Raw genomic sequence first — 17,770 nt, 5'->3', positions numbered from 1 at the left:
AGAAGGGCAGGGGAGGGCCAGAAAGATTTTGCTTCTGAGCCTCTTTCCTTTAGTTGGAAGTATTCAGCATGCCAAGGCCATTCTTCGGTATATTGTGTTCTGAGCCTTAACAGAACCTAAACGAGCAGTAAAATGATAGTGAAAATAAAAACGTTAGAAGAAACAGAAGCATCAAAAATTAACCCCAAATAAGTTTAAAACTAAATGAGCCAACTCCATAAAACTATTAAAACAAAACATGGGAGAAGGGGATCCAAGATGGCGGCCCAGAGTGGGGCAGCATTCCGTGTCGTTCTGTGACCTGGGACTCAATTTATGAGAACGCTGCTTCTCTGTGAGCAAACTCCTGCTCCCACGTGGGAATCATGGCCACCATGCCTGCCCAGGGCTCCAGGTCTCAGCGTCAGAGTAGGTCTCCCAACTACTCGCCCACACAGAACTATTGGGTGCCCCAGCGGGACCATCAGCACCCACCCAGAACTTTCAGCCAACCACCTAAGCAGAAATCACCAACACGACTCCCACGCAGGACATCCGGCAGCTTCCCACACACATGAATTCCGGCCACCACTCCCACGTGGGCCCCATCTACCAACATGGGCCTCCCTGGGTCGCAGCCATCTTGGGTCTCTGCAGCATCAGATAGTCCCCTATGCGCGGTAGCATGCCTGCACCTGGGAGCCTCACACTCTGAAGACAGCCGAAACCACACACTGCATGCCACAGAGCTCTCTCTGAACACATTGTCCATGTCCAATGCCATCACCCAGCTCCCCCCACCCGACCCAACACCCCATCGCTGAAAGCAGCCACCTCCATCTGGGGCCACCTTCATCACCATCTTCGGTGGGGGTAACTCCCAGTTTAGAACTCCGGCTGGCCAGGTACCCAGTTTTTAACTCTCCCATTCCCCCATTCCTTCCATACCCTGGCACAGTGACACCCTGGTTAACTTCACCACCCTGAGGCTGAAGATGATATTGCGGTTATCGGTGATGAGCCCTGCTTCCCCACATGTTGAAGTCTGAACATTAGAGAAGCACACCGAGGCAAGCATATGAAGCAGGGTTTATTTAAAAAGGGGTAACACAGACTTCTCCCTATGAGGGAGGGAGAAGGGGCCATAGCTGGTATCCTGGTATCCCACAAAGCGAGGTATTCTGCTCTTTTTATATGTCCTAGGCTTCCTTTGTTCTCCTGCCTTTCCCCATATCTTTCTCCTTCATGAGAAGGTGACTAGGCCCAGGAAGGCTCAATGGGATGGCCAAAAGGTGGGAAATAGGTGGGCTGAAGGGGGAAGGGCAGGATGGAGTAGACAGGGGCACAGTAACAACCTTATAGCTCCCTGTAGGGCGGGGAAATTCTTGGGACAGGTTACCTTGGCTACAGGTTGGGGCAGGTTCTTGATAAGATCCCTCAGTCTCCAACTTCCCAGACTCACTCAAAATTGGCCTCCTTGACTTGACCTGCTTTGATTTACCTATCTACACTGACTGCCTGTCTAATTCTGGCTTCAAAGATACCAGCTAACAACAGACAACCCCACCTATTGGATGAGAAGGGAAGCAGGAAAGATACTGATCTCCAAGCAAAATAATCCTGTTTCTTCCTTCAAGATATTTTTTCCTCCTCTCCCTCTCTATTTTCCCACCATCACATCCGCAACATATGTGAAACCAAGTACTTTGCAAGAATTAGGATTTTAAGGACTGGGATGTCGGAATAGTATATTACAGCTGTGTTGTGTATGTGTGTGTGTGTGTGTGTGTGTGTGTGTGTGTGTGTGTATATATATATATATATATATATATATATATATATATATATATATTTCTTTTATCCCACCAATTTCTACTATTTTAACATTTTTTATTTTTCTCAATATATATGTGTGTTTGTTTTATGTACTCTACTGTCTTCCCACTCACTTGTCTACCCAAAATTACTCCCTCTCCCTTCTCCTGCTACTAATCTTCTTCTTTAGATTTCTCTTTCACACTACCTAAGATATAACAACTCTATATCCTTACCTACTGCCTCCTCAGCATATCATCCTACTCCTCACCCCCAGTTCTACTATCAGAAATTGTAAACCCTTTTATAAACCCACTGTATATATTGCAGATAATAATTGAGTTTACCATTTCTGTATATTGTGACCAAACTGTAAATGTCTTACTAGCAAACATTTGTTTCTAGGGTGTATACTGTTAATATTGGGATCTGATAACATTGTTCTATACCTCAAAGGAGAGGTATTGGATCACTACAGGGGCACTATAATCCTATAAGGTAAAAACAGACATCTGGGTAGGTCACACCCAAGGGCGCAGTAAAAGAAGGGGATGAATAGTATATTACAGCGTGTTGTGTATGTGTGTGTGTGTGTGTGTGTGTGTGTGTATATATATATATATATATACACACACATATTTCCATGGAAGATTCTACCCTAAACAGGGCAAGGGGTTATATTACAAAGGGACATGTGAGCACAGCTTAACCCATGGGCTGTAGCAAGACACACCCATGCACAAGACACCGGACCCTCGAACCCAAGAAGGGTGGGGAAAGCTCTGCCACATTTCTGTGACTGAGCACCTCAGCATCCACCCTGGGAGTGTGACCCAGTCACATGCAAGGTTGGTCTCCCACACTTGCTAATCCCTTGCCCCCTCCCTTTCCATCCCACCCCTCTTCTTTATCTAGAATTCATCTAGTCCTCCCATGCTCCCCCTCCCTACCCCACTATGAGTCATTCTCCTTATATCAGAGAAAACATTCAGCATTTGTTTTTTGGGGATTGGCTAACTTCACTTAGCATTATCTTCTCCAGCGCCATCCATTTACCTGCAAATTCCATGATTTCATTCTCTTTTATCGCTGAGTAAAATTCCATTGTATATAAATGCCACATTTTTTAATCCATTCATCCACTGAAGGGCCTCTAGGTTGGCTCCACAGTTTAACTATTGTGAATTGTGCTACTAAGCTGAGTTCTTTTAACAGAAAAACATTGAATAGACGTCAGATCACACACTCCCCCAGGAGTTCCAAGGGGGCTCCACCAAAGCTCTGCTCTCCACAAGAAAGGGAAAGTGGCAGCCTGGCCCATCCCTGGGCTGTGGAAGTTCTCTGGCCCAACTCGCTTCTAAATGACCTTGGTTGCTGCTCTGATGGATTCTGTTCTTAGTGAGTAGTGGGGTGACAGGCCAGACGGTCACCAGTCGGTCACAGCACAATGAGTTTGTTGCACAACTACTTTCAAAGATGCCTAACAGATATCCTTCATGTACACCGTGGGGCATATGTGTGACCTGGAGTTTAGGGAAATTTGCTATAATCCCACAAATAGGCTGCTTCATCGATGTTTTTGATATTCTCTTTAAGAGCTTCCTCTCCAGCAATCTATAAACAATTCAACCTCAAAGCAATCATGACTTGGAATAACTATATATTACCTGCCAGTCTGACCATCAAGAATGCTCAGTACTTGTGTGGGTATGCAGAATGTAGGACAGGTGGGGAAAATCTGCTGGGGCCTCTAAAAAGGAATTTAGTACTTTAATTCTTGCTAAGGAAGTCAAATTAAATTTTTATTTCCCAAGAGTTTGGCACAATGTGGTGCTTTTGAAAAAAATCTTCATTTTTGAGTACGCAATCTATTCAAACCCCAAACATCCAAAAATTGAAAATAAAATGGCTTCTTTTAATCTCAGACTCCTGAAGCATCTAATCTTACATAATGCTTTTTATTAGTAAAACAAGTGTTTCGATTAAGGCAAGTTAGATGGCATGACATAGACATCTGGATTCTGAGTAGGCAGATGTGGGCAATCAGAGAATAATGAAATTCCGTTCTATTCACCTATTTTTTGACATATTATCATTTATTCAGGGAAGGATGGATATAATTTTCTTTGACTTTTTTTATTACTTTTGATATTGTCATTAATTTTTTGGTGATCACTTACTGTATTCATTGACCTCTGGGGACAATGAGAAGGCATGTGAAAGAGGAAAACATAGTCCTTGGTGTAAAAATCTTACTATTCAAACACTGAGATGCCATATTCCAAGACATAATGTTTGGCCTGCCTGTGAACACCTGCTAGAGGAAAAATCTCTCCCAATTCCTTTTCATAGACCAGTCCTCAGGTGAATCTCACTTTTGCCAGTTATTCCTCTCAGAATGCACCCCCTCCTCTAGGTTTTTGGGGATTTTGTTTGTTTATTTTGTTTTTGGTATCAGTGATTGAACTCAGGGGCACTTGACCGTTGAGCCATATCCCCAGCTGTATTTTGTATTTTATTTAGAGACAGGGTCTCACTGAGTTGCTTAATGCCTCACTTTTGCTTAGGCTGGCTTTGAACTTGTGACCATCCTGCCTCAGCCTACCAAGTTGCTGGGATTATAGGCTTGCGCCACTGCGCCTGGCTCCCTACTCCTTTCTTTCAGTCCCCTTTAGGAAGTTTTCAGAAGACTGTGAACATGTGGTCATAAACATAAAATTCATGCAAAAACTCCAAACCCAGAGTAGACGAAAATAGCCCTGGAAATATATAAACTGTCTCTAGAGATTGAACAATTAGAATACGAAAAAATAAGTGGATGAATACTAATCAAAATTTTCCAAGAAAGAGGAAGCAGAGGAGTCATTTTTGCCTCTAAATCATTATACGGAAACTTCATTCAGCAATTCTACTCTTCCTTGAGCACCATGTTTCTGGGCTTGGAGAATTTAATTGATTATCATCACTGAAAATGGGTAATTATTGACTATCTTGCAGCTGTGGCTCCAGTGTCTACTTAACTCACTGTGCTGGTTAAATAATCATCCATCAAATATCAGTTTGCCTGTGTTGTCATCTTAGCATGTCACATAAATATCGCACACCCAGTTCACAAATCTGCTGCTTATATTGCCTATAATTAACTTTATGTCCTTCAGAAAGGATGAAAGCTAGAAAATTCAAAATGTTCCAGCCACCACCTTCTCCTGGTGCTTTTACTGCACATCTCTTCCGTCCAGAACCTGCCTGTCTGTGCCTTCAGGGAAAAGGTCCCAAAATTCAATGGATTTTCAAAGTAAACACGCCTTTGTAATTAAAAACCAGAGAAAAAGAACCTCATTGAAATTGCATTGGTACTTGGTGCCCCCTTGTGGTCACTCTAATCCACCCTTGTCAAGACTTGAATTCTCACTTGTAGCAGTTTTACATGTTATTGCACTTTATATAAAAGGAATCATACATTATGCATCCTTTCACTCATATCTTTTTTCTAAATCTTATATTTGTGAGAATTATCCATATTGCATGTACTCAAAGGCATTCACTCCATTTCTATTTATGTAACATTCCAATCTGGAATATGCCACTATTTACTTGCTTATAATATTGTGATAGACATTTGGGTTATTTGAGGGGTGGTTTTGGATATTATTAATAGTGCTTCTATGAAAATTTTTGTACATGTCTTTTATTGAACATATATATTTACATACATAAAGCATGAACTGGTTGGGTCACATACGCATGTGTTCAGCACATTGCAAAGTGGTTCCAGGAAACTGCACTCACACATGCATGTCGCTAGCCATCCATGGGCTGTGTGTGTGAGCTATATGCATTTGAGCACAAGAGGGGACTGGACTGACCTTGCTGCTCTGACTGGGCTGTGCGACATATGTATCCTTTTTGCTCCTCAGCCTAGGATCCCCACACAGCACCTGAGATGGGTGTGACTTTCCAAGATGTCAGTCAAACTGCTAACCACAAGACATCACCAAGCAAGACTCCACCCTCCAAAACCGACCCTTTGTCCTATTTGGATGGAATGCTCTATTGAACAGCTCTACCCAGTAAAAACCAGGGTTCGGAATGTGCTCTCTCTCTCTCTTTCTTGCCTCCCTTTTGGGAGCTGAGGCCAAGGAGCCGTCACTGCACTCCAAAAAATGTATTTTCTTTGTCTGTGTGGGTTTTCCTCTCTAAACCAATTCACCTGGAGTGACTCTGATTCAGTTGCGTGTGGCGGCACAAGCTGAAAGTGAGCATTCTATACAACACTTGCTGTTGTTCATGCTTTTCCTTCCTTAGAAAGGATTGAAGTGTTTTCAAACAGTATTTTAAATTTGTTCTTCCACCATGACAAGTGAGGTTGAATGATATTTCATAGATTCGTTGACTGTTTAGAGATTTCTTTGCTGTGAATTTCTAGTTCCAATCTTTTACATTTTTCTTGTGCAGCATCTGTCTCGCTCAAATTCAGTTGTCATAATTTTAATACAGTCTAGATTAAATTCCTTTGTGAGATGTGCATTGCAAATTCCTTTGACAATCCTATGGCATGCTTTTTAACTTCAATACAACTTTTATAGTGCGTGTTTTATAAACACGAATTCCCAGTTTTAATGTTGTACAAAATGCCAAGTGTTTCCCCTTTGATTAATATTTTCTGGGGGATTCTATTAAAGAAATCTATACTTACTCAAATATAACACATACATTTACCCATGTTTTCTTTTAGGATTATTTCATAACTTTACTTTTGCATTTCAGTCTATGGTCCACCTGGAATTACTATGGTATGAAGCAAAGGACCAAGATTCATTTCTTCCTTACAAATATGCAATTGATTTGGCCTTCCATTGTCATTGCTCTGTGGAGTCACTTTGTCATAAGTCAATTGAGGACATATATTGGGGTTTTGATTCTGCATCGTCAATTGTTGATGAATTTGGTTAGCTATACAAATGCCACAATGCCAAAGTTGGCGGGCCAGTGGAAGGCAGCATTCTGTGTCACTTCAAGACCTGGGATGAAAGCAGTGAGAATATTGTTTCTCTGCAAGTGATATTCCTGCTCCTGTGCAGGAACCATGGCCACCGTGCCCATGCAGGGCTCCAGGCCTTGGTATGAGACTAAGTCTCCCAACTACTGGCCCACACAGGACTACTAGGAGCCCGATCGAGACCAACTGCATTAGCACCTGCAGAACTTCTGGCCACCCACCTGAGCAGAAATCCCGGTTGCCGCTCCCATGCTGAGGACACCCAGCAGCTACCCATGCACAGGAACTCTGGTCGGCATTCCTGTGTGGATCCCATCTACCAATGTGAGGCTCCCCTGGTGGCTGCCATTTTGGACTCTGCATCAACAGAGATAGTCCCCTATGCATAGTGCCTGCCTGCACCTGGGAACCTCACACAGGCTCTGAAGACAGCCGAAACCACACACTGCATGCCACAGAGCTCTCTCTGAACACATTGTCCATGTCCAAAGCCATCACCCAGCTCCCCGCCACCTGACAGGACACCCCATGGCTGAAAGCAGCCACCTACATTTGGGGCTACCTTCATCACCATCTTTGGTGGGGGCCACTCCCAGTTTGGAATTCCAGCTGGCCAGGTACCCAATTTCTAACTCCCCCTTCTCCCCAGAAGCCACCAACCTGGCACAGTGACATCCTGGTTACCTTCACCATCCTGAGGGCAGAGATACCAGCTAACAACAGAGGACCCCACCTACTGGATGAGAAGGGAAGCAGGAAAGATACTGATCTCCAGCCAAAACAATCCTTGTTTCTTCCTTGGAGATTTTTCCCCCCTTCTTCCTTTTCTCCCGCCCCCACATTTCCAACACATGTGGAACCAAGTACTTTTGGTGAATTAGAATTTTGAGGTCTGGGACATCTGAATAGTATATGTCAGTTGTGTTGTATATTCTTTTGTTTTCCTCCAATTTTTACTATTATAACATTTTTTATTTTTTTAAGATATATGTGTGTTTGTTTTATGTACTCTACTGTCTTCCCACTTACTTATCTACCCAAAATTATTTCCTGTCTATTCTCCTGCTATTAACCTTCTTCTTTAGATTTTTCTTCCACACTTCCAGGGATATCATAACTCTATGTCCTCACCTCCTACCTCCTCAGCATATCATCCCACATCTCACCCCCAGTTCTTCATCTACCATCAGAAACTGAAAACCCTTTTATAAACCTACTGAGTATATTATAGATAATAATTAAATTCACCATTTCTGTATATGCGATCAAACTGTAAACATTTTAATTGCAAATAATTGTTTTTAAGGTTGTATATTGTTTATATTTGGATCTGTTAACATTGTCCTATACCTCAAAGGAGAGGTATTGGAAACCCACAGGGACACTATAAGTCTCTAGGGTAAAAATAGTAACACCTCGGATCCACAGGGCTAGAAGGGCAGAAAAGACAAGGGAGAAAAGTTCCCCAAACAAATCAAGATGCCACATTATTAGAATCTATGGCCAACACAGCAGAAGAAATGATAGAAAAGGAGTTCAGGATGTACATAATTAAAATGTTCTGTGAATTAAAGGATGATATAAGAGAGCAAATACAGGCAGCAAAAGATTATTTCGACAAAGAGTTACATAAACAAATAAAGAAAGCAAAAGATTACTTCAATAGGGAGATAGAGACTCTAAAAAGAAACACCAGAAATCCTTGAAATGAAAGAAACAATAAACCAAATTAAAAGTTCAATTGAAAGCATCACCAACAGATTAGACCACTTGGAAGACAGGACCTTAGACAATGAAGACAAAATAAATAATCTTGAAAAGAATGTGGACCACACAGTGAAGATGGTAAGACACCATGAGCAGAACATTGCAGAAATATGGGATAGCATAAAAAGGCCAAATTTAAGAGCTATTGGGATAGAGGAAGACATAGAGTTCCAAACCAAAGGAATGAACAATCTATTCAATGAAATAATATCAGAAAAATTTCCAAACATGAAGAATGAATTGGAAAACCAAACTTCAATGGCTTATAGGACATCAAATATACAAAATAGATCCACACCAAGGCACATTATAATGAAATGTTTAACATACAGAATAAGGATAGAATATTAAAAACCACGAGAGAGGAGGAAACCAATTAGGTCATGTGCAGATTTTTCAAACAGACCCTGAAAGTTAGAAGATCCTGGAACAACATATATCAAGCTCTGAAAGAAAATGGGTGCCAACCAAGAATCCATTTCTGCCCTTCATTTCTCTATGTGTCTGTCTGTTTTTCTATCTCTCCCTATAAATTGGTACTCTATTCCCACGGATAGAACCTACAGTTCCATATGAAATTGAATTGGTGATTGTAGTAGCCCTTGTCTTATTATTGATCTCATGAGGAAATCTTTTACTCGTTTACCTTTATGTAGGATGTCTATTATAGGTCTATTATAGGTACTTTGTAGAAACTCTTAATAAGATTGCAGAAGTTCCCTTCCATTTACAATTTTTAAAGGATTTTTCTTTTCTCATGAATGTGTGTTGAGATTTATCAAAAGCTTCTTCTGCATCTATTGATCAAAAACATTTTTCAGGTCATGGAGAGAATGCTTTAATGTTATTTGTTGCTGTATAGTAAATCCCAAAACTATGACTTAAAATAGTAACACTATTATTTTGCTCATAAATGAAACTTGAGCAGCACTTAGTGGGTGATGACTTTGCTCTACTCAGCATCATCTGCAGTGTTATCAAAACTGGGGAATGGAATCTTCTAGAGATGGGATGACTCACTAGCAGATCTGATACCTGAGTTGGAAAACTCCACAAACTGTGGACTAGAGTCCCCAGGGCTCCACAGCCATCTCCATCTTTATGTGACATCTGCCCTTGTTCTCACTAGTTGGGCCACTTCAGGGATCTCCTACTACCAGGTACTATTTTAGAAGATATAGTGTCTATATAAGTTGAAACTCCAATCCACATGGTATCCTTTCTCAGTTGCCTGGTCATTCAATACGCCATCCCACTCTCTTCTAAGGTCAGTTCCTTCTGAGGTATGGGATAGCAGGTAAGACCAGTGAAGCTCCTGAACACCTGTCCATTGACTTTCTTTTTGCTTTTGTCAAGTGAATTTCTTGATCAGAGGCAATGCTGTTGTTCTACCATGACAGGGAACAGGCATTCAGTAAGCTCACAGTTGGCATGTCTGGAAGAAGCCTGGCCTCAAGGATGTAAGTCCAAATCCAGACTAAAACCTCCTTCTACAAAGGCAAATCACTTTCTGCCATGATATCAGCTGATTGACCAGCCTCCTTGGATGTGATGCAATAATGGATTTCAGTAGATTAAAATGCCTGCTCTTTTTTCCAGCAGGAAAGATATCTCTGTCACATGTTCTACACTCTCTGCCTGAGGTTACCTGAGCAATAAGTTCCTGCAAAGGCAACTTACCAAACCACATTCATTTTTCTGTCTTCCATTTTTTCATCCCTTTTCTTTTAATGGTGCATTCTGGGATTACCTCTCAGATAAATTTCTTGAATTCAAGTCATTTCAAGAACTGCTTGATGGCAGACTAGAGCAAATAGCAGCACCTTTTCCATTGATATCTTTTGCTCATTTAGATGAGTCCTGATATGATCCTTTATGGTGAGTTGGGCTATTGGAAGAGCATTTCATCCCTCAAGATCTTAACCCCATTCCTGTCCTTCTGCACTTTAAGAAAAAAAAAACCCTAATATTAGTATTATTATTTCTTTTTGTGGAGGTTTCCAACTCAAGTATCAGAGCAGGAATTTCTGAAGTAAATATGTCATAACGATCATTGTAGTCTCAAACCCCTGTTTAATTTATGGGGATACTAGAGCCTGAGTTATTGGGACTGCTGGTTAAGCCACACGGTTCCTGATAGATGTTATGTGGTTTGGGTTTCCTGATAGAGCAGTCTACAGTCTTTCCCATCATACTAGAAGCAGAATGTTCCTAGGAATATACTCTTGAAAGTGACAGGCTCAGGGTCACATAAAAGAAACCTTTGTAGTCTGATTCAGTGAAAACCAGTTTTTCATAATGGAAAGAATTTAGGACTTGATCCAGACTTAGAATCTGACCTAGCCATTGATGAAAAAGATATTAGGAAGTGTACTTAGTCATTGTGAATTAGTTTCCTCATCTGTAAAATGTGACTAGTAATTCCGATGCTATAATTTGTTTTAAGAAATTAAGTGCAATGATTTAGTAAGTTTAGAACATGATTAATAAGCAAAAACTGTGTTTTTAAAACGATTTTCTGTACAATTATTTAAATGTCATACTCTTTTTTATTTTAGTTCTTCCTTATAAAATGAAGGGACCACATGATGTGTTTAATTGCTTTTCTTTTTCTCTAGACAGTTTGAAATTTATTTGCACGGTCACCAATATTCCTGAGGAGTCCAGTCATTTACTTATGGGGAATGTTCCTCTTTATTTCTGAGAGCTAAGCATTTGGTTGTTATATCCCTTTTGCGCTCATGACAGGTCAACTTGGTGTCAAGGTCATTGTCGGACATTTTCTAGTGTTCACCATCATCTCAGGATAAATATCTGTGTATTTCCAAGTAACCAATATCTATAGCATGTTCAAAGAGCAAGACATGAAGTGCAGGTTGATAACTCCCTCTCCTGCTTCATGGCGACTAAAATAATCTGGGCATAAGACCCAGGTAGCTCTTTAGTAGACCAGCTTTAACACAAATTGTTATTAATGAACTAAGACTTGGGGTTAACAAATATGTCTTCTACAACTCTCTTCATATTTTTACCAGAGGAATAAGTCTGGTATGGAAGGTTCTTCCCTCTGACCCAGCACTACTGAAAATTTCTTAAAATTGTCATGAAACTTTCTCCATTAATTATGCGCCATACTCTACCTCTTTACTTTTCCATGCATGCTTTATCTGACTCTCAGAAATTTCCCTTTACCTTCCAACTAGTGTAGCCCCAAGGCTGATTAATTTGGTGCAATAAGTACTTCAGGAAACACATACATATTGAGAGAATAATTGTTTTTACTGAACTTTTGCCTTTTCATAATTTTAAATTTGTATGCATTCTCTAATCTAATTAGGCTGTGAAATGTTTAGGGGCCACACTTAGCTATGAACCTTTTCCTATCCCATTTTCCTACTGGGAATTCACACACTACTGAAGAGCTGACACCTCTAGGAAATGGTGCAGAACTGTCTCCCTCAGCATCTCAGCCTCCTCCCTGAGGAACCTGCCTCACACACCCTGCCTCGACTACCTGGAGAGAAATGAGGTACATGTGGAAATAACAACTCAATGAGTGCTCATATTGCCAGGGGAGAAAATCTTGGGGGTGTGAGTATCAATTGCCACAGAATCCCAGAGAGCCCTCAAGTCGAATTCACATTATTCTCCCTTAGGTTTATTGGATGGCTTGGATCGGGTTCCGTCTTGTACCTGGTCTTCTCAATTCTGCCCCTCCTCTTCAGTGACTCACTATTGTGACCTTGCCAGGACTTAGTTCCTTGACTCAGGCAACAATGTGCTAGTGGTTTAGAGCTTCAACTTTAGCCTGATTCAGGGCATCTGAGAACGCTGAGCCCCGGTGCTCTCTGTCTCTGAGTTTCTGTATAATGCCCTCTAAATTCCAGAGAATTTTCTCAGCACTATGGCTCCTTGGGGTCCTGTCTCTATTGTGGTGCCCACCTGTCCTGTGTGGTGAGTACAGAACAATGAGAAAGAGCAGATAGTTTAAATCAATATCTGGAGAATTCTGATTAAGAATTAACCAAATGGCTCTAAATCAGTACAATTTGGGATAAATACAATGAAGTACATTATCAAGAAATGCATTTAAATAGTTTTAGTCCTTTCAGTATAGGCTATAATTACTTGAAAAGCTTACAAATCCTTGAGGAAATGATATAGCAGAAAAAAATAATTTTTATGTAAATGTATGATATTTAAATGAATACTCATAAATATAGAAGTTAATTTTTCTGTAGGCTCTATTTCTTTTACATTAAGGATTGTGCAGAACATATTCATCATTGAGAAAGTAAAATTTTAAGTTATTATAAATAATTAGTTCATTTACTAGAGTAAAATTACAAGGCACTGAATAAACTGATTATATTGTTTAAGTGTGTGGTATTGAGTTATAATTTAGAGAAGAATTGTCCCTAACTGATAAATACTGAAAGGGTTTATGAGGACCTACAGGTCCCACGAGGATAGAACTGGTTATAAATACATGTAATTGTTTTCATTTATAAATAGAAGTATGATAAGAAAAAGTAGTATTTTTATTTTTCTGATATTTCTTTTTAAGAGAAAAATTACTAAGCATATTAAAAATATTTACATACATACCCCTAATGCTATCTATCACAGCATTTAAAGTAGATCATTTTATATTGGATTTCAAACTCACCCAACAGAGAAGAAAACATTGCATCAATAGCTGTGTTGGTTCCTATGGAGACTACCATTCATATTCAAGTAATAGAGGGTATTTTCCAATTCTGATGATGCAAAAATTAAATGCCAAGCCTTTGGAGTCTTTCTGTGTCTCTTTGTCATAGAGACAACTTGTCAGGATTTCTAGGGCCCCAGAACAATTCTATGTTGTCCAGACTTTGAACTTTTCTAATATCACAGAGTGACTTCAGAGCTATTTTCCTAAGGATGGCATAAGAATATTTTACTTTGAAAGATTTTTACAACCAAATAAATTTTGTTTTAAGGGAAAATTAAGGTTAGGTAAAATAATTCCTTTACCTTGGATGATTCTGCTGTCTTGGGAATTCAGACGGCCGCATCTGCTATTCTTCCAAAACCCTTATCCAGTCTAACCCTAGTGGTCTTCCCTGAGCAACAACCCCTTGACTTTCCAGCGCTCCTCTTCCTTACTAAGTCAGGGAAGGCAGAATACATCCAACAGGTCACAGAGTGGCGTGATGCTTGAGATTTCTCTGCATTTATCCTTCACCCTTCCACTCCCTCAATGTGCCACCTTACACTGGTCCATAACCAGTGTAAGTTATCCCCAAATCAGTGTCCATCTGGTTTCTGAGCTTGCTTCCTTTTCTTGCACCAATACCAACTTTCTGTGGCCTCTAAGCCTTTGCTCAGACTACTACCTAGGCATGAATACCTGCCATATCTCACCCATTTAAGCAGTTTTATCTAAACCTCAGAATATACTTCCAGACCCCTCTAGGAAATGTTATCTTATCCTTTTCTCCCTTTGTGCATTATTTCTCCTTCCTTCCTTCCTTCCTTCCTTCCTTCCTTCCTTCCTTCCTTCCTTCCTTCCTTCTACTTTTCTTGCTGGCCACCCTTGTCTTTGGACCCATATTGTGGTTTTACTATTCATGTGGTCATTTCTTATTTTCTTACATTATGGCAAGGGTATGGCTTGTTGAGTGCTGAACAGACTTATGTGGATGAATTACAGAAATATTTTTTGTATTAATTCAGAAAAAAAGGCCTTTTCTATTGAATGTGTTTCATTTGATGTTTAGGAAATTCCATTTGTGAACCTGAGACTGGTACATAGGTGAGCACTTATTTTGGACCTTCAATGTCAAGAACAAAGATATACAGAGACTGGACACATATTCTCTGTTCTCCCTGTAGTTGGATATGAGATGTCATAAGTAGTTGGATACAATATGTAATCTCTTCCTAATAACTTCTGTAGAAGCTCGGAGAAATAAATGATGACTGTTTACTGGAGAAGTTAGAGAACCCTTCATAGAATAAATGGGCCTTGAGGGGCAGATAAAGAAAGAAGAAAGGCATCTAGGTAGGAGAGAAGATATGAGCACAGGTAGAGGTTTGGGAATTTGATGACATACTTGGGACCAATGGCTAGATGAATCAATTAACCTAGGAAAAAGATACCTATAAAAATAGTGATCTTTAAGGTTGAAGTATCTATGAGAAAGTCCAGGAAAGTTTTTTATAAATATTAATGTGCTGGAAAATGTTTTTAAATTTTTGTTTCTACTAAATTTATACTTCTGAAACAATCGTTACTTGGTTTCAACTCTAAGAGGGAATCTTGCAAAATACTTCACCTGACATTCCTACTCCTCTGTTTTCTTAGCTTTCTCATGTAGTGTTTGTGGCTCCTGACAGTGGTCCCTTTCAGAGAGGTGCTCTGCACCTTGTCTTCTTTATTATTCCAATGTGCAGGTTGCCATTTTTATTCCTCTTATGAGCTATCCTTTAAAAGCCAGAATCTTCTTGATGGAGGTGCATGGTCAGCTTTGATTGGGCAACCAGGACTCAGGCATTGTGGATTGATTTAACATCTTTACAGTTTCTTATGGATGAGCAACTTTACCTTTATCCTGAAACAGATTAACCATGCCCCTGGTAGGATATGACTTAGGGCTGAATCCAGCCTTCATGCTAAAAATGGTTCCTAAACAAGGTGAAGTTGGGTAGATACATGAACCAACTGAACAAAAGGGAGCCTTAGGGCTCATAGCTCTAACCTTGCTGGTTCCTCAGCCCGAGGCTTACAGGAGGGCAGCACAAGTGTACTGGTTTGGCCAAGTGATCTTATAGGTGGGGAAGTTGGAAGGACAAAGTGAAGCCTTCTAGGAACTACACAAACCCTGGGATGTGCTGTTTTGCATATTCTAGAAATTCACACTCTCTCACTTTCATGTCTCATCATCAGGTTGCAATTTTCCACCTAGCATTGCCCACGGACGTCACAAACGAGTTATTTCATACAATTTCTTCAAATATGAGATTGCGTATGAATGTGATAAAGGATACCGACTGGTTGGACCAGCAAAACTCTCCTGCAGTTCTTCTCAGTGGTCTCCTGAAGCCCCTCAGTGTAAAGGTAACTCAGCTCTCTCCTCAGCCCATAACAGATGCTGGTGGAGCTGTCGTGAGACAATCAAGATGAAAGCCCTTCCTATGAGAGGCAGCTATGAAAACATTTGATTTGATTTGATTTATTTAAAATAATATATGCATACGGTACACCATGCACAAAGCACAAAGAACCTACACAAATATGCCTCCCCTCTACTTCTTTCTCCAAGTCACAAAGTTGAACCTCGAGATGGCTCTTGCTCTTGGTTTCTCTTATATATTTCCTGATTTCAGAAGCATCAGTTTTTATGCGAATGTACCTGTGGTCCTGGGAAAAATCTTCAAGGAAACTTGTTCAAACATGAATGTAGACTCTCCTAGAATAATTCCAAATTTCATGAAGCGATAGATATTTCCATCGGAGTTATACGCAGGATACCACCTGCTATGATGCAGGTGTGTATGTGAGAGAGGGACTTCTGGTTCACAGCTTATTGGGGGTTAGGAGAAGTCACGATGGAGTCTGACTTTTGCAGGCATCACTTATTGGCCAGCATTGTCTCCAATGCACATGGAATAAGAAACAAGAGGGGAAATTTGAAACATAGGCTGTGAGGGAGAGTTACTTTGATAGTTAAGAACCTGGGGTCAAATACATTTATTTACCTTCCATCCCTTTATTAAAAATCTCTATGACTTAGGGAAAGTTTCTTACCCTCTCTGTATTTCAATTTTCTCCTAGATAACAATGGAAATATAACAGTACTCATTTATAGGGTTATTGTGAGACCTAAATGAAACAGTCACATAAGGTACTTAACCTGAATCTGATAGGTAGCCATGCTTAATAACAATAATATCATTGTTACAAAAATGGAAAAAAAGAACAATTAGCACCTAAACAAAGTTCATTCTTATTATTGTCTACCATTGTTATTATTATATCTTTTTTCTTAGATTTACAGATTGCCTAAAAATGTGTTTCCATTATAGCACTCTGTTTGAAACCAGAGATTGAAAATGGGAAGCTGTCTGTGGATAAGAATCAGTTTCTTGAAATGGAAAGTGTCACCATCCAGTGTGATTCTGGCTTTCGAGTGGTGGGTAGCCAAAGGATCACCTGCTCACAAAATAGAACCTGGCACCCGGAGGTGCCTGAGTGTGAGTGGGTAAGTGGCACAATTCAAGGAAATTCTGTGCTGTCAAACTATAGAAATGGTGGTCCCCACCAAGCTCTCTCCCAGCCAGTAATGCTAATATCTGGCTTTTTAGGATTCCTTTCTGAGTCATTCAAAAAGCTCTTTGTTTTTTCCTTGAAGCACCTTTAGGAGTGGTAAGTTTTCCAGTCCTTGAGAATGGGAAACACTAAACCCCATAAAGAGCAGGGCTCATGGACCCAAAAGTACTGACTCCATTCCTATGGACTTTCTAGAGACCACACAATATACTATTGTTCTCCTTCTGGATGGTCAGCAGAAATAGCCTCTGCCCCTTTTATGTGGGCAGCAATCTCAGAATGTACCTGTGTTTTCTGGGAAGACTTTGGTGGGCCCCAACAGGATTTCTGGTTTTCCCTGCTCTACCACAGGTCTGGGATTGGTCTCGGTTCTGACCATCAGGATGTATCTCCTCATGGTTTGGTGAGATGATTCTTTACCACGCCCACCATCTCTGTCTCTTTCAGGAGGTCCCTGAAGGCTGCGAGCAAGTACTTTCTGGCAGAAAACTCATGCAGCGTCTCCCAAGCCCAGAGGATGTGAAAGTGGCCCTGGAAATGTATAAGCTGTCTCTGGAGACGGAACTACTAGAGTTACAGAGATACAAAGCAAGACAATCTATTCTGGAGACACCGCTGTAATTTTCCCAAAATAAATAGAAAAAAAGATGGCTGACTGACTTGCTGCCTGTCAATTCAATGTGAATCACTTCAGTTTAGCAATCCTACTATGTCTTTGACACCAATATTCAAGAAATTAAATATTCATATGTCAGAACTACTTTATCTTTGTGGTCATTTAAGATCCCAACAAATGATTATCCCAAACAATCCCATTATATAGCTTAACGTTTTTATTTCTTGCGTAGACTTAAGAAGTATGTAATTGGGGTCACACCTATGTGACCCTAGACTCC

The 17,770-nt window shown here is 40.3% G+C and overlaps 1 protein-coding gene across 1 annotated transcript in view; it reads left to right on the top strand.

The window, feature by feature from the left end:
* Positions 1-17,495, top strand: part of LOC143412096 (zona pellucida sperm-binding protein 3 receptor-like) — a 41,752-nt gene extending 24,257 nt beyond the window's left edge. Inside the window, exons 9-11 of the mRNA XM_076872916.1 lie at positions 15,492-15,662; positions 16,631-16,806; positions 17,322-17,495. Of these exons, the coding sequence (XP_076729031.1) occupies positions 15,492-15,662; positions 16,631-16,806; positions 17,322-17,495 (521 nt within the window). The remainder of the gene's footprint in view (positions 1-15,491; positions 15,663-16,630; positions 16,807-17,321) is intronic.
* Positions 17,496-17,770: the final 275 nt, after the last annotated feature.

This window comes from Callospermophilus lateralis, chromosome 13, assembly GCF_048772815.1.
Source record: "Callospermophilus lateralis isolate mCalLat2 chromosome 13, mCalLat2.hap1, whole genome shotgun sequence".
NCBI lineage: Eukaryota > Metazoa > Chordata > Mammalia > Rodentia > Sciuridae > Callospermophilus > Callospermophilus lateralis.
Note: the sequence above shows the minus strand (reverse complement) of the source record. Positions and strands in the feature narration are given on the sequence as shown.